At 33.7% G+C, this 25,674-nt stretch overlaps 2 protein-coding genes across 2 annotated transcripts; one reads left to right on the top strand and one right to left on the bottom strand.

The window, feature by feature from the left end:
* Positions 1-2,994: 2,994 nt before the first annotated feature.
* Positions 2,995-11,307, top strand: LOC111400793 (glutaredoxin). The gene is made up of 4 exons (XM_023028193.1): positions 2,995-3,195; positions 3,325-3,413; positions 10,818-10,916; positions 11,010-11,307. The coding sequence occupies exons 1-4, from the start codon at positions 3,140-3,142 to the stop codon at positions 11,087-11,089; spliced, it is 324 nt and encodes a 107-aa protein (XP_022883961.1). The 5' UTR covers positions 2,995-3,139; the 3' UTR covers positions 11,090-11,307.
* A 943-nt stretch (positions 11,308-12,250) lies between these two features.
* Positions 12,251-15,608, bottom strand: LOC111402680. Its single transcript, XM_023031043.1, has 6 exons — positions 15,505-15,608; positions 15,052-15,176; positions 13,627-13,727; positions 13,430-13,521; positions 13,306-13,353; positions 12,251-12,568 (listed from the first exon to the last, which is right to left on the bottom strand). Exons 1-6 carry the CDS (start codon positions 15,606-15,608, stop codon positions 12,451-12,453), a joined length of 588 nt encoding a protein of 195 aa, XP_022886811.1. The 3' UTR covers positions 12,251-12,450.
* Positions 15,609-25,674: the final 10,066 nt, after the last annotated feature.

The following is a 25,674-nucleotide window of genomic DNA, read 5'->3' as shown; positions in this document are numbered from 1 at the left end:
AACGAGTACAAACAACATTGCTCCTATATTTACCTGGACAAGAGGATTAGAACACAAGTTAGTTTTGTTCCTATAACACAACTACTTGATTTATTTTCCGAACCACCATGCTATGAGCAATTTACTACAATTATTTGGATCTAAAAAGTGGTCCATTTGTGGAGATTGTTTCTTTATAATATTATCTTCTTAGTTAAGACAATCTATGATTAAAGATTTATGCACCCAGGGAATAAATGAACATAATAATCAGTTGTTGGAAAGTTCTTTTCGACACCCTTGGTTACTTCGGAACACATTTTTTCTAATCTCATTGGTTATCACGAGTGTTTTATGCTTTTTATGAACTTGAGTTCATGTGCTTGCATTTAAGCATATCTTGATGCCTATCAACATCTTTATAAGGGCTAAACTTGATAGAAATGAAAAACTATTTGATTTTGCTCACAAGCTTGAAGTTGCGTGCATTGAGACAGTAGAATCTGGGAAGATGACCAAAGATCTTGCGATTTTGATTCATGGACCCAAGTAGTGTCTTTTATCTTTTGAAAAATTGTTGATGCTTTGACAACAAATGGTCACCATCACAATCTGAACCTTTGTAATTATATATTTAATTGTTACTTTGGGATCTCCAAAGGAAAAACTATGTATTGTTCGGGGAGACTGCTGATGTTACGATACCAATTGCAACATAACTAGATAATTTTCGACACCTTAATTAGTCAAGGCTTTCTAGCTTTTATTCGCTATTGTTTTGGAGATTCATACATAGTGTTTTGATATAAGATTTCTTTATTGGAAAGAGGAGTTTGAATGTATTTTAAAATCAATGTTCAAGGATTATTTCTCACTTCTTTCTCTCATTCAAAATTGTGCATATGGTTCATTGGAGGATACCAGGTTATGAAATTGTAGTGCCAAGATTCCTGTTCAACTTTCTTATAGTTATTTAAGTGCGAATTACATTTATCTGGAGCTCCTAGGGCCTTTGGTGTACATGCAGGGTATCAAGGGAGTTTTGCTTGAACACAGAAAAGTTCATTGATGCTGTTACACATAATCTCGAGTCCAAGCTTCAGGACAACACTAGTTTAATGTGAAGATACTATGTTTTTTTGTTCAAGTTTGTCACATGGATATCTAATAGAACACGGGTGTCGGGTATTGGATAGCTTATGGACAGTAAACTCTGAACATTGCTAATTATTGTCAATCAATAATTGATTTGTGTATTTTATCAGTTAAGCACAAACTGATGAGTAACAATGACATTAGTTAACAGTGTCTCGTTGATTTTTTTTTTTTTTTTGGATAACTCAGGTGTCCAAGCTTCTCCTGATTAATCTTAAAGAGTGGCGGCCTTTTCCTCTGGTTCACCACCCAGGTAAATTCGGATATTATTACAGCTTATACATATTTTGGCTGGACATTCAAGAAGCGGTTCTCCTCCATGTAGACCTCCCTTTACGACGTGTGGACAGGACCTCCGGAGGGGCGACAAAGCGCACCATAATTTTACCTCCACATGACAACTGTCTTCTAACATAAATGTTGCTTTCCAGCTGCCGCGGGGATTCGAACATCCGATACTCCGTATAGAACCCTCCCGCTTTACCATTGCGCCATGCCCGTGGGGGCATGTCTCGCTGAGTTCTAAACAACTTTTAGGTGGCAAGTTGAAATTCTCATTTGGGCCGCATGATTTTTGCTTTTACTTCTGCATCTTAAAAAAGAACTTCTTGAGAAAGTAACATTAGGCTAGCTTCTTATAAAAGCTTTTCTATTTCGACAAGTCACTTTTTGAAAATTATTCAAATATGTTTAAAAGTAGCTTTTGACTTTTCAAAAGTCCTGCAGAGCATATTCTTAGTATGTAAAATTTTTTTTTCACGTAAAAAAGCATATATGTTTAGTCAATTCTTTTATTTTGAATGCATTTCTTTATGCTTGGACAATTAAATGAAAGAATTTAAGAAATTTGAATTAAAATAACTTGCAACTTTTAACAAATGAAACACTTTTCTTTGATATGGTCTAAGAAAGGCGATATGTATGCGTATATATATACATATATATTTTCCTTCTTTAAATTTGAAAGATTACGGAATTCAAAAATACTGCAAATTTCATGACTTGTTGCAAGTAAGGCAAGACGATAATTGTCCTTTTGAGTATTTATTAAAATTTAACTGATTTTCTTTTCCTTTTTTCCCTCTCTTTCAAATTGTTTTTCTCTCTTTCTTTGTATACCAATATGTAGATAATTATGTACAAGTAAATTATTCTTATTTTATTTACTAAAGTATTTATGAAATAGATGACCCGATATAATATAAGACACCACTTTAAAATTGACACGGTTTGTAAAAAGAAAATCAATTTCTTCTAGATTTAATTGCTAAAACAATAATAGTTTAAGTAGATTTTTAATAGATTTTTGTGTACTATTTAATCACTAAATTTAAATACACTCCAAAATCAATATCGGGCAATGAACTTTGACCTCAACTAAATATTTTCAAAATAAGAAGTGATTTTCAAAGAAAAAGAAAGTTCACGTTCAATCAAAATATCTCAAATCATGATAAATATAAAGCTTCTACCTTTTCATTTTAATGCTTAAATTCTGTTTGTTTATCATTTTTAAAAGAGATTATACTATTGATGGGCCCCACTTGGCCCTTTTTTTGTTTGACTGACCTCGCATATTGTGGGCAAGTTGCGGACTTTCAACGATAAAAAGACAAAAACTCATTATAATATGGATAAAATGAGAAAAAATCATAGAATAACTCCTTTAAAAATGTTGTGACAAAGAATCAACCGTTTAAATAACTATTAGCATACGTGAAGATTTAGCATACTATGTCAAATATAATGTTAATTGGACCAACCGAATAAACAGTTACGTAACATCATTTAATTATAATAATTAAATGGGTTTAGTAAATATAATGAGGCTTGGTCCATTCAAGTGCGAATAATAAGGGCCGGCCGACTTCTAAAATCCGGAACGTGGACCAGGCTTCAATTATTTAGACGGCGTTCGATTTAAATATCTCCAGCTTTCCCAAAGTCTTCTGTGCATTTCCTGTTCTGCTTTAGGTCTCGAGAATTAATCGGCGAAGATTGAGTAATGGCACTACCCAAGGCTAAGGAAATTATAGCTACCAACCCCGTCGTCGTCTTCAGGTATTAATTGTATCTTTATTGCACACACGCAAAATTGATTTAGGGCTTGTGAATGCGTTGTTTGGAGTGAGGTTTTGATTGATAAAGTGGGTGAATCCTTTTTTTTTTTTTTTTTAATTTGTATGACAGCAAGTCATACTGTCCGTTCTGCGTGAGCGTGAAGAAATTGTTGACGGAGATTGGTGCTTCCTTCAAGGCTATTGAATTGGACACTGAGAGTATGATCTGTCTATATCTTTTTCTCTTTCTTCATGTTCGCATGGATTGATTTTAATATTCACGATTGTTTACTTTAGAAGTTGGAAGTTTTTGTGCATGCCAAAATCTTTCACATATTGGTCTTGATTTCTCCGTGGACAATTTTTCAATCTTATTCAGTGTTAGTATAATTCAATTAACGTTACTCGGTGGTGGCGCGATACATCCATTTATATTGAATGGTCTTTCTACAGATCCAATCCAGATGCTCCAACGCTGCCTTAAAAATTATTTGATATGATTATGATTTATAGTTCATATTTTTTCAATAATTTATGTGCATATTGTTGGACTAAATGTTAGGAGATACGCACATCTTATATGCAGCAGCTTACTGTATATGCAGTTTAGATACTGGATTTGCACATATAGATTTTGCATATACCGTATATGCAGTGAACTTGGATACTACCTAAAATATAGCAGATTAAACTACAATAAACTGAATAAATTAATCTAGTTAGCAAAAATATAGTAGATTAAATTTCAATAAAACAGAATAAGTAAACTAACTAGCCAAAAGTAAGAAAAAAATTTAATCGAGGCCTGTGTAAACACAGTTTTTTTAAAACAGATTCGCCCTTTCACCGTAGGTGCTTAAGGTTTGATTCGAACGCCTGTCTCCCAAGATACAATGGAGGAATTGTAGAATTTGAGCACCTCAAATACTACTCTGTTGAAAATGTAACGCCCCAAATTTTCATAAACACTAGGATTTTATGAAAAATTCAATTTTTTCTCTTAATAAATCCAGGGCGATACAAATAAAAGAAATTCTTTATTTTCAACCCAAACATCAATTTAAAATACGAGATCTGAGTTTCTAAAAATCTAAACATAATCAAATGATTATGACTAATTAAACAAGTGGTCTTTTGAACAATTAGAGCTAACAAATAAAATTAGAGACATAATAGCAAACTAATATTTTATTTTTCTTTTTCATTGGATTCCCTTGACTGTCCACGTCACCAATTCGCTACAGTTCCAGTCGACCCAAATTAATTTGTAAAAATTCTAAGGGTGAGTATTGAAAAACACCAAGTAACTTATGTGCAGTTTCCATATTCAAATATATAACAATAAAAATTATACATTTTATACTACTCTGATTTTATGGAGTATATCGGTGACCAAGTAACACACCCATCTTAGGTCCTCTTATAATCCCGTGGGATTTTATTTCTCTTTAAAAAACAAATGAATGTCTACTGACATTCCATGTATATTTAATTGAATATAAAAATATAGGGAAACAAAAACACTTGTATGTAAAGTATTTTACCTTGCTAAGTAAAAGGAATTAATGCACGAAATATAATTACTTGTGTCCAAATTATTTTTTCAAACTCTCTGCCTTGATGAAAGTGTATTGATTGACAATGATGTATGCAAACTTTTAGATTTCCAACACTACTTTCTCTCTCCCCCTCTCTCTATCATAAATGAATATTTGGATTTGTATATGTAAAACTCTTCCATCATGCCTATATATAGGTGTAGGCTAGAGTAATTGATAAACCAAAAATTTATTTGATGTGCATCATAAAACAAATATTATACTTTATCTTTGTTTTATTCAATCAAAAAGAACTACCATCCCCATCTAATATCGATATACTTCTTCTTTTTTTATCAAAATCTAATTAGATAAGATAGAAATTTAATTATATTTCATTCTTCCCCTTTTTTCAGTATAACGATAAATTTCATTTCATTTTATTTTATTTTTATTATTTTCGTGTGTTTCAAAAAAAAACTTGTGTCTGAACAGTATCACCAAAATAATTCCGAACAGAAGGGACTGTATACCGTAAGAAACTTTATGTGGAAACTGTGTTCTATAAAATTATGCAGAAAGTGTGTGCTGTGTATTTTCTTCTTTTTCCTCTTCTTGTGTGGAATAGTAGAAATCGGGTTGCATATATATAGGCTCAACACCATGAATGTCATTAACTCGTATATAATACAATGAATATTGGAGTTTCGGCAGTTTTGGAATTCAAACGTAGGTTCATCTAAAGGGCCAATTTTCACGTCCGAAGCTTATCTATGTTTGATTCCCCCCCCCCTGCTCACACGTAGAGAGAGCTTTTATGCTACACATGATCACATCATTCCAAGTGCAATCCTATTTAAGGTCATATTTGCTTTCATAATTTTCCTGTAGGACAACCTTGAATGATTTCCCTCCAACAACATAAACTTATTTCAATAGGCACACTTTGAGCTCCAATTTCTCATTCATCTGAACATCAATTTTGGCAAATAAATACATGATTTCGATGTTCTGACGGAGAAGAACAAAAATCAATATTGAACTTTCAAAATAACCAACCAGGTCCCACCCAAAATTTGTACCAAAGTTAACCACTCAACTCATTTTTTTCCAACATACATAAATGAATTTGTGGCCTTGTCAATTTCTGTCTGCTATTATGTATTGTAGTTGTTGGAAAATTGTATCAATGGTTTGTCAAGTGGAAAGCGTAAAGGAGGATGTGATAATTAATTTATAAGTAGTTAACATCAGGTTGATTAATAATAAATTGTTATTTTTTCCTTATCGCTTGTGAACTTAGTATAGTATAGCCAACCTTTGACCGCCCTGGCTCTTTGGAGGCATGTTTTCCCTTTTTTCTGTAGAATGATGCTATTTATCTCTATTAGAAATTATCTTTAGTCTATGTGAAACATGATGTGCTATAAAATGATAAGGTCAATTAAATGTACGAATATGAGACGCTTTTTGCCACATCATATGTTGATTATCGCCGGTGGAGAAAAATAGCATCACTCTTTTCTTCAATCAAAGCACCACTTTAAGCTTTTAGGTGATTGGATAGCAAAAGAGGGCACTCATCACCAATATTACATGCGAAAAATATTTTATAAAGATGAATTATTGGTTCGAATAGGTACCATTGGGCCATTTCATGGATGCTGGATATCCGAAATTACTTAGTGCTTGTTTATGATGCGTTTATAAATAGATAGAAAAGATTGTTGGATAAGTGGGTAGTACTTGACCAACTCAAACTATACTCAACTTATCCTATTTATTGAGCACTGTTGAAAAAATGATATTGTTGTAAAGGTGATCTGGCTCTAGTAAAAATATATCTGAACTTGTAATTCATGATTCGTGAATGCAAAATGCTGTGAGACTGATGTAGGATGAATAAGAAAGAAAGAAGAAGGAACGAGGAGGAGAAACAGAGAGAAGGGAGAAGAGGAGAAGAAACCAGGGGAAGAGAGGGGAGGGAGAAAACGGCTGCAAGCCACCAAAAATATTTCAATTCTAATTCATCATCAACTGTCTCAAATGAGAAACAAAATAGAAATAAATAGCAGAACACAAACCCTAAAGAGAAGGGCTTGGGCCAAACCCACTAAACAAGCCCAATAACGAAAACATAAACAATAGTCCAAATAAAATATAACTAATAGTCCAAAAAGAAAATAAATAGTAAATGGAAGAAAATAAATAGTAAATGGATGTCCGCATCAACTCTCCCGGGGTGGGAAAAAAACTCAACCCCGTCGAGTGGATAAATCAAAATGTTGCAATGAATCTGATGTTAAAGGCTCCAAGTCATGCCATGGGGGACGATCTTTCTGACGAACCAAATATCGAAATTCCACAAATGATGACGATGCCAATTGCAAATTACCCGCAAAAACATGAGCTGACCAAGATAACTTAGGCGAGGGAGAATTTTGCTGACTCTTATAAAGCTCCAATAAATTTGGCTTACGCCGCTGAAGTCTCTCTTTGGGAATCCATGTACCGTCAGAATCAAGTCGATCCATCCAACAAACAAGAAAGCATTGAATCTCTCTATTATTAGTCAACACAAGCTGTTCATCCAAAATAACACCAATTTTATTTTTGTGTGCTGTGATAGGTGGGATTGAAGCAGACATGGCAAAAGATTCAATGTGGGAATTCTCATGTGGGAGTAGAAACGGGTCATCAGAGGGGCTAAAATAGCCATTGTAAGCATCGAAGTCCGTAACAAATAAAATAGGGTGGTGGTCGTAATGTGATAAAAGGTCATTGACATAGGCATTTTGACCAACATGCTTTGAAATTTTAAAAAGACCAGCATTACACGCTTGCAATATAACATAATCCCCAATATTAAATTCAAAGTATTGTTTATGCCAATCAACTTGAGGTTTATATAATGCTTTACTTGCTTCAAATTGTTTATCGATCTCAATATGCAAGCTATGAAAATGTGATACAACTACCTCAATTGACAGAGACACACAAGCATGTGGGTGCATGAGAATAAGGTCTAGAGATTTCAAAGGTTCACAACCAAGAATAATTTCAAAGGGTTTTAGACCTAAAGACCAGTTCACATGATCGTTATATGCAATTTGAACAATTGGAGGGATCAAGTCCCAATTCCCAAGATTTTTCTGGACTAGAGACTGTAATAAATTGTCAGGATTTTGGTTAACACTTTTGTTTTGACCATCAATTTGAGGTTGGTCAGTGGTGGATAATTTTGCCTTAGTGTTAACCACAGGCAATTGGATTTTCCAAGGGTGATTGGTGACATCATCAAGTTCTTTAACTTGGGTAAGGGTATGACATATAACATGTGATCGAGAATTGTCAGAGATAAGGGATATAGTATCCAAAGTCTCGAGAAGAGTCTGGATTCCACCTAAGGAAGTGTCCGCACTATCATCCAAGTCATCAAAATCTTCAAGTTTAGGTTCATAGACTAGATCTTCTAACGGCTCCTCTATTACATTCTTTCGTTCTTTCATGACTAAGGTTCGATTAGGACATTTAGAAGAAATGTGACCAAAGTCTTTACAGTTGACGCACAACAAGTGAGAAGAAGACCTTGGAGTTTCAAAAATTCTACCCTGATTTTTCAAGATTGGAGAACCATTAGAAGGGGGAGGTCCTAGAAGGGACTTAACGGGAGGAGGTGGAGCCAATGAAGCCAAATGATGATTATCAAGGATTTTACCTTTATTTTTCAAAATTGGAGGAACATTAGACGAGGGAGGCCCTAGAAGGGACTTAACTGGAGGAATTGGAGCCAATGACACCGAAGGATGATTGTCAATATGCTTTCTATATGGAAAAGAAGATTTTGTACTATCACGACCTTTACAATTATTTTTCCAAATAGGAGGAACATTAGACGGAGACGGTTTTATGATAGACTTATGATGAGGCAACGCTAATGAGATGGGTGAGTGACGATGACCACGCTTTTCATATGGAGTACTAATAATCAACTCATAATCTCGAGCTAAAGAGTAAGCGTGATCAAGAGTAGTGACACCTCGAAGGAACAGCTCGCGCTTAAGATCATTTCTCAGACCTTAGCTAAACCTACTCAAAGTCATACTCTCATCCTCAATTAAATGACATTTGGTTCGAAATTCCTCAAATTGCGCAATATACTCAGTCACTAATTGATTTCCTTGTTTAAGGGCATTCCATTGGGTAAGAATTTCAAAATTATCTCGTTCTCGCTCACGAATCTGATCCCTATTCCTATTCCTATTCCTATTCCTATCCTTACGATCGGGTCGAAAGTATTTTTGATTACCTTGTCGACGATGTTGTCTATTATGGGACACCTTAGAATTATCAACATCAATCGAATGAGGGATGTGTTTAAAATTTTTCAAATTAATAGATATGGTCTTACTTTCTTCAAGAGTAGCAGTCAGTTGAGTTTGAATAGCCGCTATTTGTCGAGTGAGTGCATCGAATTGTGAGGGGTTCATGTTTAAGGTACTAGAGCTAGAAGTGACAAGATGACCAATATGTAACTACCTGCACTGTAATAGCAACTTAATGACATGCAATAGAGAGATCAACAAACAAAAAGTGCAAGTAATGGAAAATGAAAATTTGAGCTATTTTTTTATTATTATTTTTTTAAATCTAAATTTTGGGACTAAAATTATATACAACAAGCTAGTACTGCTGGTATATGTAAAATAATAAAACAATGGTCAAATACTAATCAAAATCTAATCACGTAAAATAAGCAGGTTAAAGTGAGATTTAACGAGGTCAAAGGATCCAATTACGTGAGTTTAGATAAAAATAGATCAGCAGCACAAAAATTTAATTGATACAATTTCAGAATGAAACAGTAATATAAACCAACAATAAATAAAAGCAAGAACTTCCCTTTCGTTCGTCGAAGTAGTCAAGCTAGATCAACCAGAATAAAAAATGTACCTGTAAATAATAGAAAAGACGTTTCTTCTCTCTTTTTTTTTTTCTTTTCTTTTTTTCTTTTTTTTTCACTTTTTTTTTTCCTTTTTTTCACTTCAAATTGTAAAATTTGTATCCTCAGACAAGTTACTATCTTGTAGGAGCTATCAAAGGTAAAATTACACTTCGATTGCATTTTGAAATGATAATCAACATCTATATAACATGTGCTACTTTTAAAATAATACCCCGAACATTAGCGTCTGTTTGTCTAAAAAAAAAAAAAAAAAAAACTCTTTTTTAATTTTTTTTCTAAAATTCATTTTCAACCACATATTCTTTAAAAAATCACTATTCCAAAATTTATTTTGTCCAAAAAATCTCTTTTTAATGATTTTCGAATAAGAAAGTAACTTTTTTTTTTTTGTTTTTTTTTTTTTTTTTGCCTAATCAACTAGAAAGAAAATTGAACAAGAAAACTGCTGCCTCATAACAATTTTTTTTGTTTGTGCTGTTTCACAAGTTTTTGGAAAGAGGATAGGAAGAAAGTTTTGGATTGTGGATGAAAAATTATCCAAGTTTTGGCTCTGATACCAAATTTGATGTAGGATGAATAAGAAAGAAAGAAGAAGGAACGAGGAGGAGAAACAGAGAGAAGGGAGAAGAGGAGAAGAAACCAGGGGAAGAGAGGGGAGGGAGAAAACGGCTGCAAGCCACCAAAAATATTTCAATTCTAATTCATCATCAACTGTCTCAAATGAGAAACAAAATAGAAATAAATAGCAGAACACAAACCCTAAAGAGAAGGGCTTGGGCCAAACCCACTAAACAAGCCCAATAACGAAAACATAAACAATAGTCCAAATAAAATATAACTAATAGTCCAAAAAGAAAATAAATAGTAAATGGAAGAAAATAAATAGTAAATGGATGTCCGCATCAGAGACTGTGGTAAAACTTATGATTTTTCGCTGATTAAAATACTCTTGCGGTGTAGGTACAATTATTTGGGTATGTGAAAATTCATTTTTAGTCGTTATGTGTTCAGCTTGCTTCTTTGCTTTTGCATTTTTTCAATCATTATCATATTTGCAAATAATGTTATGTGATTTTAAGTTTTGCTGAGCGAATGCACTTTTGTTTCGTAACTATGAAGGTGATGGAAGTGAGATACAATCTGCATTGGCTGAATTGACTGGACTACGCACTGTTCCGAATGTCTTTATTAGTGGGAAGCATATTGGTGGCTGTGACGGTATTATTGTAATCCTTGTAAATATGACTGGACAACCATATGTTTGGTTGGTAATCCTTCTTACTGTTTGTATTTTATTGCATGCTTTTGCAGCAACAACTGCTATGCACAAGGATGGAAATCTTGTCCCGCTGCTAACTGAAGCTGGAGTGCTTGCCAAATCTTCTGCTTAAAGGACTCTAGAATTGCGTGTCCTGCTAAATATGGTGAAAAAGGATAAATAAATGCTCCTTATTTATTTTTATTTTGGTTCTATCGATGTTTTATTCTGCTGGTGTCTTTTCTTAAGAACTTGTGGATTGATATGATGTTTATTGTTGAAGTTATGTGTGCATCAGTTCTAAGATAAATTTACATTGTCGTGAGTCTCTATGCATTGGAAGTTTTTTCACTTATTTTTTTTCAGATTAATAGTCGAGGAAGTCCTCGGACTAAAAACTAGGTACAAATGTTTTTTACGGGGTAAAATGCCTATGTATGAGTTCAAATATACGTGTCCCTTTTTCTACATTTCTTAACCCAAAAATTATAAAAGAAAAGAAAGAAATCATATACGGTAATAGCCATTACCATTGCCACCATGAACAGCTCCAATCCTAAAGCTCCAGACAACCTTCGTACCAACAATGGCTCCTTGCCCGAATGAAAGGTGATGTGAAGTTCTACGAGAGGCTGATAGAGTGTGTGCAAGGGAGAGGCTTATGGTGTCGGGGAAGGTAATTTCTTTTCCTCATTTTTTTCTTTCATTTACAAGGTAAAAATATGTTTATCAATCCATATTCCCTAAAATTGCTGCGAAGTTGAAGGCTATGGACCTAAACAAGAAATATGATTGGGACGGCTAGGGAATGCATGGCCAATATTTTTCCCAGACACAGCTAAGCATGTTTGCGTTTCGAATGAAAATCAGTGGACGATAGTTTGATTTTAGACTAAAGAATGGAATTTCGGTTACCATCCTAACGAGAAATATATTAAAGAGCAATCATTTGGATTAATGGTGAAAGCATAAAGCTCACAGAGCTTTTTTTGACTGAGGTCTTACCGGCCATTCACATGGGGTCGGTCCCACGTGGGCCCCGATATAATAAAAAATGAAGAAAAAATTTCTGACCCCACCCCTTTGTGAGAACCTTTAGGGTTCTGTAATGTGTTGGGCTGTATGCCTAGCACTACCCATGGTGAAATCCTTGTGTCCAATTAAATGTATGGATATGTGAGCCACTTAATATGTGTTTGATCAATTAAATGTCACATCAAATAATGATCATTGATATAAGTTGCATAACTCTAATAAAAACACCCCTTTCTTGCAAGAAAAAAGTTAACGTCTCCATATTTTCTGTGCCGAACATACATCTCAAAAGAAATACTTTCCATTCTGCCAAATGTATCACCCATCTATTCCAATTATATCAAGAATTGCCCAAAGAAAATTGATACGTATCACAGGGAACCTTTCCAATGATACATACTTTTTGAATACCTCTTTTAGTGGTAGACTATAAGAAACACTTGATATTGGATGGAGGTCTTAGGGGCAAAATTGATATGACTGAGGGAACCATTTGGACAATACCAAATGTTTTATCTTCACCAGCAATACAAAGATAGCATAACATGGGATCTGCGCTAGTGCCACCACCAAATACCTGCCCATTGAAGTATATTAAGTAAATATTTAGTGCATAATATTAAAGAGGACCAGATGACATGCAAAACAAAATTTTAAGTCATTTTCTTTCTTAATACTGTTAAGGGCCATCCAATCGTGCTGACCGAACATCTACAAGAGATCAAATTTGATCCATTGTAACTATGACTACAAAAAAGATATAGTGACCCATAGGCAGCGAGTGGAACCCCTTAGCACACCTCCTTCCAACATATCATTGGTAGCTCCGAATTCAAGTTGATTTTATTTCTCCTCTTCAAAAAGATCTGTATTTGTTTATGAACTCTCCTGACAAATGGGTTGAGTCCCTAGTGGAGGCTTGCACGACGGGCTATTATCTTAGTGGGAGAGTGTGTTTACCATTTCACAACCAAGGCTCCACTAGGACCAAGACAAAACTTTTACTTGACCAGATCGATGATTTGAACGATATGCCTTAGTTTTTTTTTCTTCCTCATCCATAATTAAATATTAAATGGATCAAGGAAGAAAATAAAGAGCTTGGAGCCATTGGAGCCAATAAAGACTAAGAAGATTGACCTAGAACAAATTGGACTATTAATCAGACTCTAGGTTGTGAAAAAAATAAAAAAAATGCATAGCAGATATGGGTACTGCCATGCGCAAAAGAGCGTTCTTGTAGAACTTGTTATTCAAGGACTGTATGGAAGCCAGTATCTGTACACATAAATGCCTAGATGCTGATAAACTAACCATAAAGGAGCATCTTCAAGTGACAAGTCAAGGATTGGGTACGGCCACCTGAAACCAGGAAAATACCCAATGAAACATGAAAGACAATGCTTCCAATGAAAATGAATAGAGAAACCGACATTACCAAATTGATACGTATGCATGAAGAATCCACTGGAAGACTACATAAATAGCCGTCAACCACATGAAGAAAGAGATCCGATGCCAAGGGAATCCCTAAGAAGAAGATTTCAAGAATATTTCCACACTCCCATAAATGAAAATGAATAACAAATGCTAATAACATGTAAAATATGTACAGAAAGTGGAGCAGTAGCTCACCGAGCTGTTCAAAGCTGTATCCCCAGGAAGTAAGATAGCATTGAGTGAATGTTCTACAAGCTTCAACTGACCAAAAATGGAGACATATTTCTTAAACTGGACTGTAGAAAGGAAAATACTTTTTGTACATAACTATTTACATGATGGTTTACCAACAAACAATGTGTCAAAATGAGAGTGGAGGGATTTTTCTTTTTGTTAGGTTGATGAGATTCTGATTCAATTATATTTCACCACATCATGTACATGTACACAAATATATAAATGGTGATGTACATGTAGCATATCCACAGCAGAAAACCATCAACACAAACAAGAATGAATGATTATATCATTAAAAAGCGCCATGGCTGAAAGAAGAGAGCATCCTTAGCACCCGTGAGTATACAACGCAAGAATTGATGATTGGAAACAGAGGGGAATGTTAAATGCTATATTTTATTTCATATATGCTTGTAGTGAATTTAACTTTCATTGGTTATTAGTGAAAAGTTATCATTCAAAAGCTGGTTGGGTTGCCAAAAGTTCAACTAAAAGAAACTGGTAAAGTTAAGGGTCCTCCCATATATGTTTTATCCTAAAGAAACGGTTTGAACGCTATAATAATACCATAGGTTCATAAAATATCATGCATGAGCCTATAATCATAAAACAAACAATGAACGCTTCAAGATGAAATCTTTAATGTTTTGATGCTACGTTAGATCCTAGGGAGGTTGCAACAGAATGGAGTCGTGCAATTCCCATTCAGAAATATAAGCACTGCCTGCCCCAACTTGCAAGTTGCCGAGACAGAGCATAAACAAGTATATAAAGGGAAAGAAAAGGAGCCTTTCACCATTACCCTCTCAGTCTCTCACTCCCAAGGCATAAGCAGATGAGGAAAAATGAACAAAATAAAGAAGTGAATGCATTTATGTGCGTCCACGACTATAACCCGGAAAAATGGATTCGGTTCTTGAGAAATTGATATAAAATCTGGTCAATGTATTCTCAGAAACCGCTCCTTTTTTCATCAAGTTGTCAAAGCTAAGGTTTTGCTATGGCATTTTGGAAACTATCTTGTAGGCACATGGGTCTACAAATTACCACCAAGGAAAAAGAAAAATGATTATCCTGCTCTCATAAATCTGGAGCCAATTATGTGGCAGGATAAATGATCCATAGTACACATATGAAGTGGAAGATCTGTAAGTGATACAAGTAACTAAATGAAGAAAATGCATCTTGTTTGTCCATATAAAACTCATAACAAACATAAAAGAGAATGAAGCAATTCATGAATTTCAACTTGACTAGGGATAAAACAGATTTAAATTTGCTGGCAGAAAAAGAGCTACCCGAGTCCAGGGTTTTACTTGAAACGGAAAGGGATCAGTGATAGCACAGAAGTAGGAAGAGCCATGTTTCGAATTTACATCTAACCAGTATGAACGTGTGCACGAAGGTACCCTTCTGCAATAATATTGCATAAAATCATGCTACATAGTAGGTCAATGGCAAATGCTTCTTTGAATCTTGCCTTGCAAATCAAGGATCCTCTCATAGTACTTCATAGGCACCAATGTATTTAGCTTCAGGCATATATTAAGTTTGCAAGGATGCGTGTATGGTCCTAGATAAATCAGTAATCTTTTAAGGATGGAAACTGAAGAGATTATATAAAGCACTTTCTAAGCTCAGGTCATAATCTTTGATGTGAAGGTAGAGTAATATTAGAGTCCAATAAAGAGTATCAGTAATAGTTACTGCCCCTGCAGTCATCTGCTCATCGGAAGTATGCATTAGAAGGTGTGATGAACTTGCCAAAGAATTATAGGTTCAACCATACGTAACGTTATCTGGCTTTTTAGATGTGTTAGTATTAAAATATGATACCTGGAATAAAATTTGAAACAGGTATCCGCACAAGCCAGCAGTTCGCAAACAATGTTGTTCTCCTGGACATTCCAGTCCATCTGGTAATTTGACTCCAGCTTCATTTACTCCATGGGCAAGAGGCACAAATAACCCTTGCTCCACAAGCTCAGATACAAGGTTGTCACCGAAGCTATTTCCTTTGTGTTGCTGTAAACATCCGTTGATAGAAAGCAACAAACCAAACTACACAAGAAACTAAAAAACCTAAGATAGGAAGAGATGAATTTGTAGAATTTTCATTTTCCATTACGAAAAAGTATTAGACATTGCATGGATAGTGCTGTGCACTGAATAGAGACTGCAACCACATCACAGGTTTCAAGACAGTAACTTCATGGACACATTCCGTATATATGCTAGGAACAATGTAATGAATGACCCATACGTCCATACCCCAAAATAGATGGTGGCTAAAGTTAGAGTCCAACTGCATGGAGCCAAAAGAACATGTAATTAGAGAGAGTCAACAACAATTTCCATGAGTTAATCAAAAGTACTCAATAACAAAGATTCCGGGGGACAGATACTTCATAAATTAAGAAACTATGCATTTTCGTCACATTTAGTGTCACCAAAGAAGGCCTTAACTCATATTTGGGTTTGTATCAATTTGTTAGCAATATTGCATTTATCTGTACTCCAGAAGATGAAGACGACTTACTGTGTATAGTAGAGAAGTACTTCAACACCACTGGTGGCAACATCAAAACTGAGGGTAACTAAAAGTAGACAGAACGCTATCATCCGATAAACCACCAAGTAAACTGGGTGAATTTCTTTCAGACACGGCTTCCAAGATTCATCATAACGCAAAATCCGCGGTCCCTCCTGCTGTGTCTCCCCTCTCTCAGATTCGGAATTGCCTGAATGTTCATATTTCCATATCAGAAATGAGGCAATGAGCACAGACGCCAAGACCAATAGTGCACATAGCAAGAATCTCCAATTCAACCAATAGCTTGGGGTAGTAGTATCTTCACTCACCAGCAGCTGCATTCTGTTACATCTTAGATACACTTCATGTTACCTTCATACTGTTGCAATGATTTGATTCATGCTCCACAAGAATTACTTTTCAAATGTATGTCTCTTTAACAAATAACAAGTCGCAGAAATAATTAGAAGACTTCCACGTGAATTTTCCAAAAGATGACAGAAAGAAACACGTGTAGCGTGTAGCCTTTCTTTCTATGTAGAAAAATAAAGATTTGATTATAACGTAAAAATTAATCTTTTGTGTAGGCTTTGCATGTAGATGTAGGTGTATAACAATTGCACTGCACACTGCATACATAAATAAAAGTTTTGCATGAAAGATCCAACAACTAAACATGAAAGCTCAATAGATCTATTCCAATCTGATTGAAAACAATTGAATATAAGCAAGTGCATACTAACAGATGCTTGCTTCTGCATCCACAGGTAGTTAAAACAAAGCAACGATTGACACTCAATTCCACACAACATACATGTCGCGTACGTAAATCAACTGCACTATTAAGTTAATCCCAAATTAGCATTCATATAACTCAAACACACATAATAACAAGCATCTGGCACGTACTGAATTGAAAGCAAGATCACATTATTGAAAGATTAAACGGATCAAAATGACCATGGGAGAAAAAAAAGAAAAAATGTACCCGCTACTTACAGAAATGAAATGAGGAGAAATCGGATTGAAATGTACGAACACGAGAATATTAATAATGGCCAATAGGATTTGATTTGCCCTGGGAGGGAGGAATTGAATTTGATACAAAAAAAGGATTTCTTTTTTCTTTTTCTCTTCATTCAATGCAACAATTACACACATATATAAATAGAGGTACAAGAAGAAATAAAAACAATTAAACATTATTATGCATATCCCTCGAAAAAAGGATTTCTAAATAAAAATTAATATCTTCAAAGAAGGGGATCTAAATAAAAATTAATTCCATGACTTTCTCCGGCCGATTCTTTATTTACAGCTTGTTGACAACCCATGTCAACACCCCCTCAAGATCATGCATAGATATCTCTCGTGCTCTACATGTCAAATGAGTTGGAGAAGACTTTGCTTGAAACATCTCCAAACTGCAGTTGGGTTGTGAATCATCAGAAAATTCTTTACTAGCCAGCAACAGGATCAGTAACGTCTTTTAAATCCAACAGTCGAGAAGGAGAGTTAAGGTTGAGAGGTTAACCGTTAACCTCCTGTTTTGCTCAATTAAAATTAGATTTATTTATTTATTTATTTTTATTTTTATTTTTTTTGAGAAAATTGTATTTTGGAATAGTTATTTTTCTACAATTAAAAAATAAAAAAATAATTTGATTTCGATGTGTAATATTATTTTATTAAAGTTTATATGATTGAAAGAATAAAGAAAAAAATCCATTAAAATTAAAATGGAGTTCAAGTAGGAGCTAAACTTGTCTTTAGATTATGGTTTGAGAACACCGCCAAAGTAATACGCCTTCACCCGATAATTTTTTTGGGGGGAATTTGGCCATTTGACCCAATTAAATAATGTATTGGGTGAAATGATCTTTGACCAATAATAAAAACAAATAAAAAAATGTAAAATATTTTAGTTGGCAAAACTTAATGTTTTCCAATTTTTCTCATTTTATCTCGTCATTTTTTCTTCAAATGCACCTTAGAGCCCTAATTTCTTTTTTTTTTCTTTTGAAAATAACATCTTCTTCCTCGTTCATGTTTTTCAATTTTAAGTTCTCAAAATTGTATTCACATATTTTCTTCTCTTCAATCACATTTGAACAAGAGTTTGGTTAGCATACATTTACATAGAAAGAAAGAGGAAATATGCTCTTAGAAATTTCATCTATATAGCATTTTTATTATTAAATATAGTATTAAATAATATTTAGTTGGTATTGTTTGCGTATTTAGTGTGCTTTTTGTGTTATTTACAACCATTGGATGTAATAACACTAAAATTGCTATTTGAAAGATAGAATATCACTTCAGCCGTTATTTGTAAAGTAAAACAACATTACAGTCGTTATCTGTTGTTGTTTAATTTTTTTCAGCGAAATGACTCTAATAATGAACTCACTAACGTATATAATACAAAAATATTGACTAGTTACAAAGAATGATTGAAATGATATAATTTTTATATTATTGAGATGGTGAAAATATAAGTTATCACACTTATATGTGTCGATTAAGTTAATAAACATATCTATTAATTTTTGTACGTGTCATGTACATATTACAATATAAATAAGTTCCGGTTATTATTTTTCAAGAAAAGAATGGAACGTGACTATTTATACTTATATTTATACACATAACAGCACAAGTGTCCTTTTCATGTCCAGTAACGACACTTCTGTCGTTATGAAATTTTCGCCAACATTCGATTTTTTCAACGAAACAACATTTAATAATGAACTCCTCAACATATGTAATATAGAAAGTTTGACAATATCATAAAAAACGTAAATGAGTTCCACTATTAGTTCTCAGAATATAGATTAGACGTAGCTACTTTTACTCATGTTAACACGTATAGTCTTTGTTTGAGCATCATTTTTTATCAAAATGCATTCTTGAACAGTAATTTGATCCTATTTTAATCACATGTTCTCCAATAAAATAATATTACATACAAACTCAAAATTTTTTATTATTTTTTAACCATACAATCCCCATTACAACACTATTACAAAATTTATTTGTTGAAAAAAAGGGGGGCTCAAACAACCCTATAATGACACAAGGGTTGTTTTCATATTAATAACAGCACTTGTGCTGTTATGTTGATTTTTCTACATTTTTGTTAATGCCTTTTAAATTAAATATTTGTGTTTTAATTATACATCCATCTCTAGTTTGTTGTTATTTAATAATAGTGGTATATGTTATGTTATTAGAAATATAAATATCCATGAAAATGATACAAGTGCCGTTACTGAACTTATAAGAGAAATATGAGAACGATGGAAGTGTTTTCATGGTTGTTACAAAATTTCATGAGAACGGAACAAACATCATTACTTAGATGAAAATGTTTATGATTCATTAGGGGGTCCAATATATGAAATCGTTGTACTGAAATAAAATCAAAATATAGGAAAAATCAATAGAACGACACAAAAGCCGTCACTGAAATGAAAACGACCCTTTAGTCGTTCTAGTATAAATATGAGTTGAGAAATATGCTCATTCATTGTTAGTCTAGCATCCCAATGGTGGCATAACTGTCGTTATGATTATAAATTTACTTGTCCATGAGAGCGATACTTGTGCCGTTACTAAGACGAGAACATAACTTATCTATGAGAATGACACTTGTATCGTTACTGAGATGAAAACGTTTATGAGAACGGCACAACTATCACTATATTTGATTTATAAGTGTCCATGAAAAGTGCCACAAGTGCTGTTACAGTAGTTAAAAAGTTCCTAAGAATGATATCAATGCCATTATTGAGATGAAAAATTCAAAGAGAACAACACAAGTGACATACATAAATATAAACTTATATTATTACTATAAGAACTGCATAACTTAGGGTGCCAAAATCTAAAGATCGTTGTGTTGAAAATAAATAAAAATTAAAGGAGAAATCAACAGAACAGCTCATGTGCCATTACTGATAATAAAACAGCACTTGCACCATTCTGGTTATCATTACGAGTTTAAGCAACCATGACCCGTCCTCGTCTCATGAAATAATAAGTTGAATCCATTTAACTTGCAAGGCGAATATGACATTTAAAAAAATTAAGAAACATGCTCATTACTTGTATTTTGTTGAAAATAATAGAATCATTTGTGTCGATACTGAGATGAAAAGTTCTAAGAGAACAACACAAGTATCGTTTAAAGGATGAAAAGGTCATTGAGAATGTCACTTGTACCATTACTAAGATGAAAAGTTCTAAAAGAACGACACAAGTGTCGTTATCTAAACATAATTTTTCTATGAGAACAGCACTTATGCCGTTACTGTAAAGAAAACGACACTTGTGTCGTTCTATTTATAAATACGAATATAGGCAGTCACGATCCATCCATGCCACAAAACTCATTTCAACTGCAATATGAACATTTCATTTATAAAAGATGAGAGATATGCTCATTAATTATATTTTCCAACGAATCAATACAAAACTTGTGATTTTCACCAATTCAATGTCGTATAATCTATGTCAATTTAACTGTTCTTTTTCTCATGATCAACTTTTCTAACTTTCTTAAGTTAGGAGATCTAATATTTGAGGTTGTTGCGTTGAAAAAGAAACAAAATATTTGTGAAATCAATAGAACGACACAATAGCTGTTAAACGACACTTGTGCCATTCTATCTATAAAGACGAGTATACGTAGCCACGACCCATCCATGCCCCAAAAATCAATAAGTTGAACTCATTTCAATTGCAATATGAACATTCCATTTAAAAAAATTGAGAGATGCGCTCAATAATTAAATTTTCTAACAAATCGATGCAATAATTTGTGATTTCACCAACTCACTTTCGTATAATTTATGTCAATTCAACCGTTCGTTGTCTCATGATCAACCTTTCTAACGTTTTAAAGTTAGGAGATCCGATGTTTGAGGTTGTTGCATTGGAAAAGAAACAAAATATTTAAGAAATTAACAGAACGGCACAAGAGTTGTTAAATGACACTACAATCTATGTCGATTCTACCGTTATTCGCCACGTAATCAATAATTCTAACTTTCTTATGTTAGGAGGTCCGATCCTTGAAGTCGACGTGGTGGAAATGAAGCGAAATATAAGAGAAATCAATAGAATGACACAGGTGCCGCTAAATGTCACTTGTGTCGTTCTGTCGATAAACACGAGCATGAGCAGTCACGAGCCTTTCAGGCCTTGATATTCCATAATTTGAACTCATTTAAGTTGCGAGATGGACATGAAGATCACATAATTTGGGAGATACTCTCATTATTTTTGTTTTCCAACGAATGTGGATGGTCACTTGTGATTTCACCAATGTGACATCTAGAATCTATACCAATTCTATCGTTATTCGTCATGTAATCAATAATTTTGATTTTCTTATATTAGGAGGTCCGATCCTTGAGTATGACGAGGTGGAAATGAAGCGAAATATAGGAGAAACTAACAGAACGACAAAGGTGCTGTTAAATATTACTTGTGTCGTTATATTGATAAACACGAGTATGGGCAGCCACGAGCCTTTCGGACCTCGATATTCCATAATTTGAATTCATTTAAGTTGCGACATGGACATGCTGCTAACATACTTTTGGAGATACTCTCATCACTTTTGTTTCCAACAAATGTGGATGGTGCACCAACGCAACATCTACAATCTATGCCAATTCTATCGTTATTCATCATGTAATAAATAATTCTGACTTTTTTAAGTTAGAAGGTCCGATTCTTGAGGTTGACGCAGTGAAAATGAAGCGAAATATAGGAGAAACCAATAGAAGGACAAAGGTGTCGTTAAACGTCACCTATATCGTTCTGTATACAAACACAAGTATGAGCAGCCACGAGCCTTCTGGGCCTCGATATTCCATAATTTGAACTCATTTAAGTCGCGAGATGGACATATCTCTCACATAATTTGGGAGATACTCTCGTTACTTTTGTTTCCAATGAATGTGGATGATAACTCGTGATTTCATCAATGCGACGTCTACAATCTATGTCAATTCTACCGTTATTTGTCATGTAATCAATAATTATGACTTTCTTATGTTAAGAGGTTCGATCTTTGAGGTCGACGTGGTGAAAATGAAACGAAATATAAGAGAAACCAACAAAACGACAAAGGTGTAATTAAACGTCACCTATGTCGTTCTGTCGATAAACATAAGTATGAGCAACCATGAGCCTTTCGGACCTCGATATTCCATAATTTGAACTCATCTAAATTGCGAGATGAACATGCTGCTCACATAATTTGAGAGATACTCTCATTGCTTGGACAATATGAAAAATGAGAACAACACTAGTGCTGTTACTGTTATAGAAACACCACAAGTGTCGTTACTTATGTAAACATGATACGAATAATTGATAACTTTTATATTTAAAAATAAATTTTTATTAGATCAATAATATTTAATTTTTGAACATCATTTCTATATTTTCTAGGTAAAATACTAAAAACGGCACTAGTGATGTTTTGTTATAACAAAAAATAAATATATTTTGTTATGGCTCATCGATTCAAATATATATTAAAATAATATGAAAATAGTTACCATATTTAAATTATCAAAGTATTCATAATATATTATCAATAACGGACAGATCATAATAGATTACAGTTGTACTATCGTTTTACATGAAAGATAACGATTGTAGTGTCGTTCTACACTACAGATAACGACTATAGTGTCGTTATCGTCCAATAGTTGCGGACGGTACAAATATACACCAAATGAGAAAATAAAATAAACGAAAGTATCATTTTATACTATATTCAACAATAAAAGTACCAATGTAAATGAGATTTTTAAAAATATCTTTCTTTTTCTTTAAATATAGTAGAGATTTCAATGTAGATAATATGAATACCAAAATTCTTGTTCAAATGCTCACAATGTTGAAGAAAATAGAAGAAAAATACAATGAATAACAAGATTTTAGGGAAGAAACCACAAAGAAAGCATGTTGATATATTTTGTAGATGAATTGAGAGATTTAATTGGATTGAAAGGGGTATTTGGGTATTTTCCATGGTGAGGGCATTTTAGATATTTAACATTATTTATTTATTGTATTTTGTAAGTGAAGGCCATTTGACCAAAAAACGTTGAAGAAATGTTATTTTACCAATATCATTGTTTGACTAGGATTTTTTTATCAAATCCCCCCCTTTTTTTTCATACGTTACAGTTTAATTTAAGGGAAAATTTCAGTGAGCACCTAACCTTTATGAAAAAGTACAATAGGTCCCTATACTTTCACATCTTTGCAGCGCCTTCCCTAACTATTCAATTCTATAGGTGCACAGGTCCTTTTGGACATCTTGGATATATCCTTTATAAATCCTAGTGGAATCAAATGCTTCTCATATAGAGTATTCCCCAAGCTTATTCAACAGAGATCAGGTGATTCATTGTAGACAAGTTCTACTGAACCACACTTGAATTTCGTTTTTCGATTTATTTTTTATCATCGCTTGTTGGTGCTTGATTCCACATATATCATCTTATTATACTCGTTGTTTATTTGCAATATATTTATTTTCATAAATTTAACACGATTTCTACATTTAAAAATTGAACATTTACAACTCACGTGCTTCTTAACGTCGATTTGGACGAAACCATCCATGAAGGTATGCTGCACAAAAGTAAAAAGTTGGGGATTGCACTGCCAAGATTTGAAGGCTGGAGACCTATTCCCACATTTGTCAAAGGTTACGCACCCCATTGCAATTATCCTCCCAAGCTTAACTCTCCTCCCTAACCGTCAGATTAGCTTCTCAAGTTGATGGTCCTTAACTTGCCACTCCAATTCCAATATTCCATACCCTTTTCTTCTAATAAAGTTGGAGGCGAATTTACATAAATTTCTGATAAGTTATTTTGTCCAAGGTTTTTCAAGTTTTTGAAAAAAGTCCTTATAATTTTCAAATTTTGCACCCCACAACTATTATCTTCTAGCTCCGCCTCTGAATGAAGCCACTGCAAGAACATAACCACCACGCTCTTTCTCTACGTGTTTTTCTGTGCTTGTTATGCATGGACTCTAGTTCAGATTGTAGAGAAGATTTGGTTTCACATCAAAAAATTTATGGAAAATTAACTCTGTTCAAAACACAACTGATATGTGAGGATTTTCTATAGGTTTTTCTTCGTTTTCTCCAGTTTCGCATTGGAGTCTTGAAAATCTTCATCAGATATATATATATAAAATTAAATAAATTTACAAACCCACCACCTACCAAAACCATGACACCCACCAGTGGTGAATCAAGATGTTGAGTTAGCATGAGCGGCTGTTGACTGTCGATCGTGGACTGTCAGCCGCAATAAAATATGTTTGATATCTTTTTTTTTTTTTTTTTACAAAAAATGCATTTTGAAATAGTGATTTGATGGAAAATATGTAGTTAAAAATGAGAAAAAAATTTAATTTTGTGAGTAATATTATTTTATTAAAGAATTTTTCATAAAAAATAAGAAAAAGAAAAATGTATTATGAATTAAATGAGAATCAAACAAGGCTTAAAATTCAAATAAAATAATTATTTTGTTAAAGTTGAACATATATAATTCTATTATAAGAATAAATCGTACTCACCAAATGACATTGTTGCTTTGTATAATTCAAAGGAAGAGCACGGTATTAGAATTTTTACAATTGCATTAAAATCGCTAAAATCTAACATATATTATTTTGTTAAATTTAATATCACAACTCAGCAAGTGTCATAATGATCAAACTTTCAATATATCTATGAAATGCTCACAGGTTCGATTCCCCTATGCACTTTCCTTATTACAAGAAGACAATAAGTTTTTGGTAAAAATTGTATAACTAAAAATGTTATACAATAAATTGATTGACAAAAGTTTCAAACTCCGGATATCCAAGAAACACATGCAAGCGCTAACCAACTTGGCTAGAAGGAATAGTTGAAATGAAAATGAATTACCAGTAATATATCCTAAACGTTTGCCTATTCTCAACAACAACAAAAATGGCTTCAATGGATCAAGCACGCGCGACCACGGGTGCTCACTAGGTACTGGTCCGCCAATACACCCTACCCAATTTCAAACTTTAAAATTTTCTTCTCTCTCTTCCCATTATCCACTACATGTGACTTGAGGCGATATCGTGTTCCTGGGCACTTAGAGGCCGCGACACCACGCACTGAGTTGTTGCCTGAGGTCGCGACGTTGTGCCATAGTCGCTGCGATATTTTTGTGGTGGTTTCTTCCTCCGATTTATTGCTTTATCAGAGTTTTGAGGTGTTTTTATTGGTGATGTTGGTGTTATGCAAATGGAGGTGGTAGTGATGACGATAATAAATGTGGTGGTGTAGATTTTGGATTATTTGGTGGTGGTTGTCCAATGATTTTGTTAGTGGTGGTCGTGTTGGCGATGTTGATAAGGTAATTACAGTATTAGTTATTTTATGGGAT

This window comes from Olea europaea, chromosome 10 (genome assembly GCF_002742605.1).
Source record: "Olea europaea var. sylvestris chromosome 10, O_europaea_v1, whole genome shotgun sequence".
In the NCBI taxonomy this organism is placed as follows: Eukaryota; Viridiplantae; Streptophyta; class Magnoliopsida; order Lamiales; family Oleaceae; genus Olea; species Olea europaea.
Note: the sequence above shows the minus strand (reverse complement) of the source record. Positions and strands in the feature narration are given on the sequence as shown.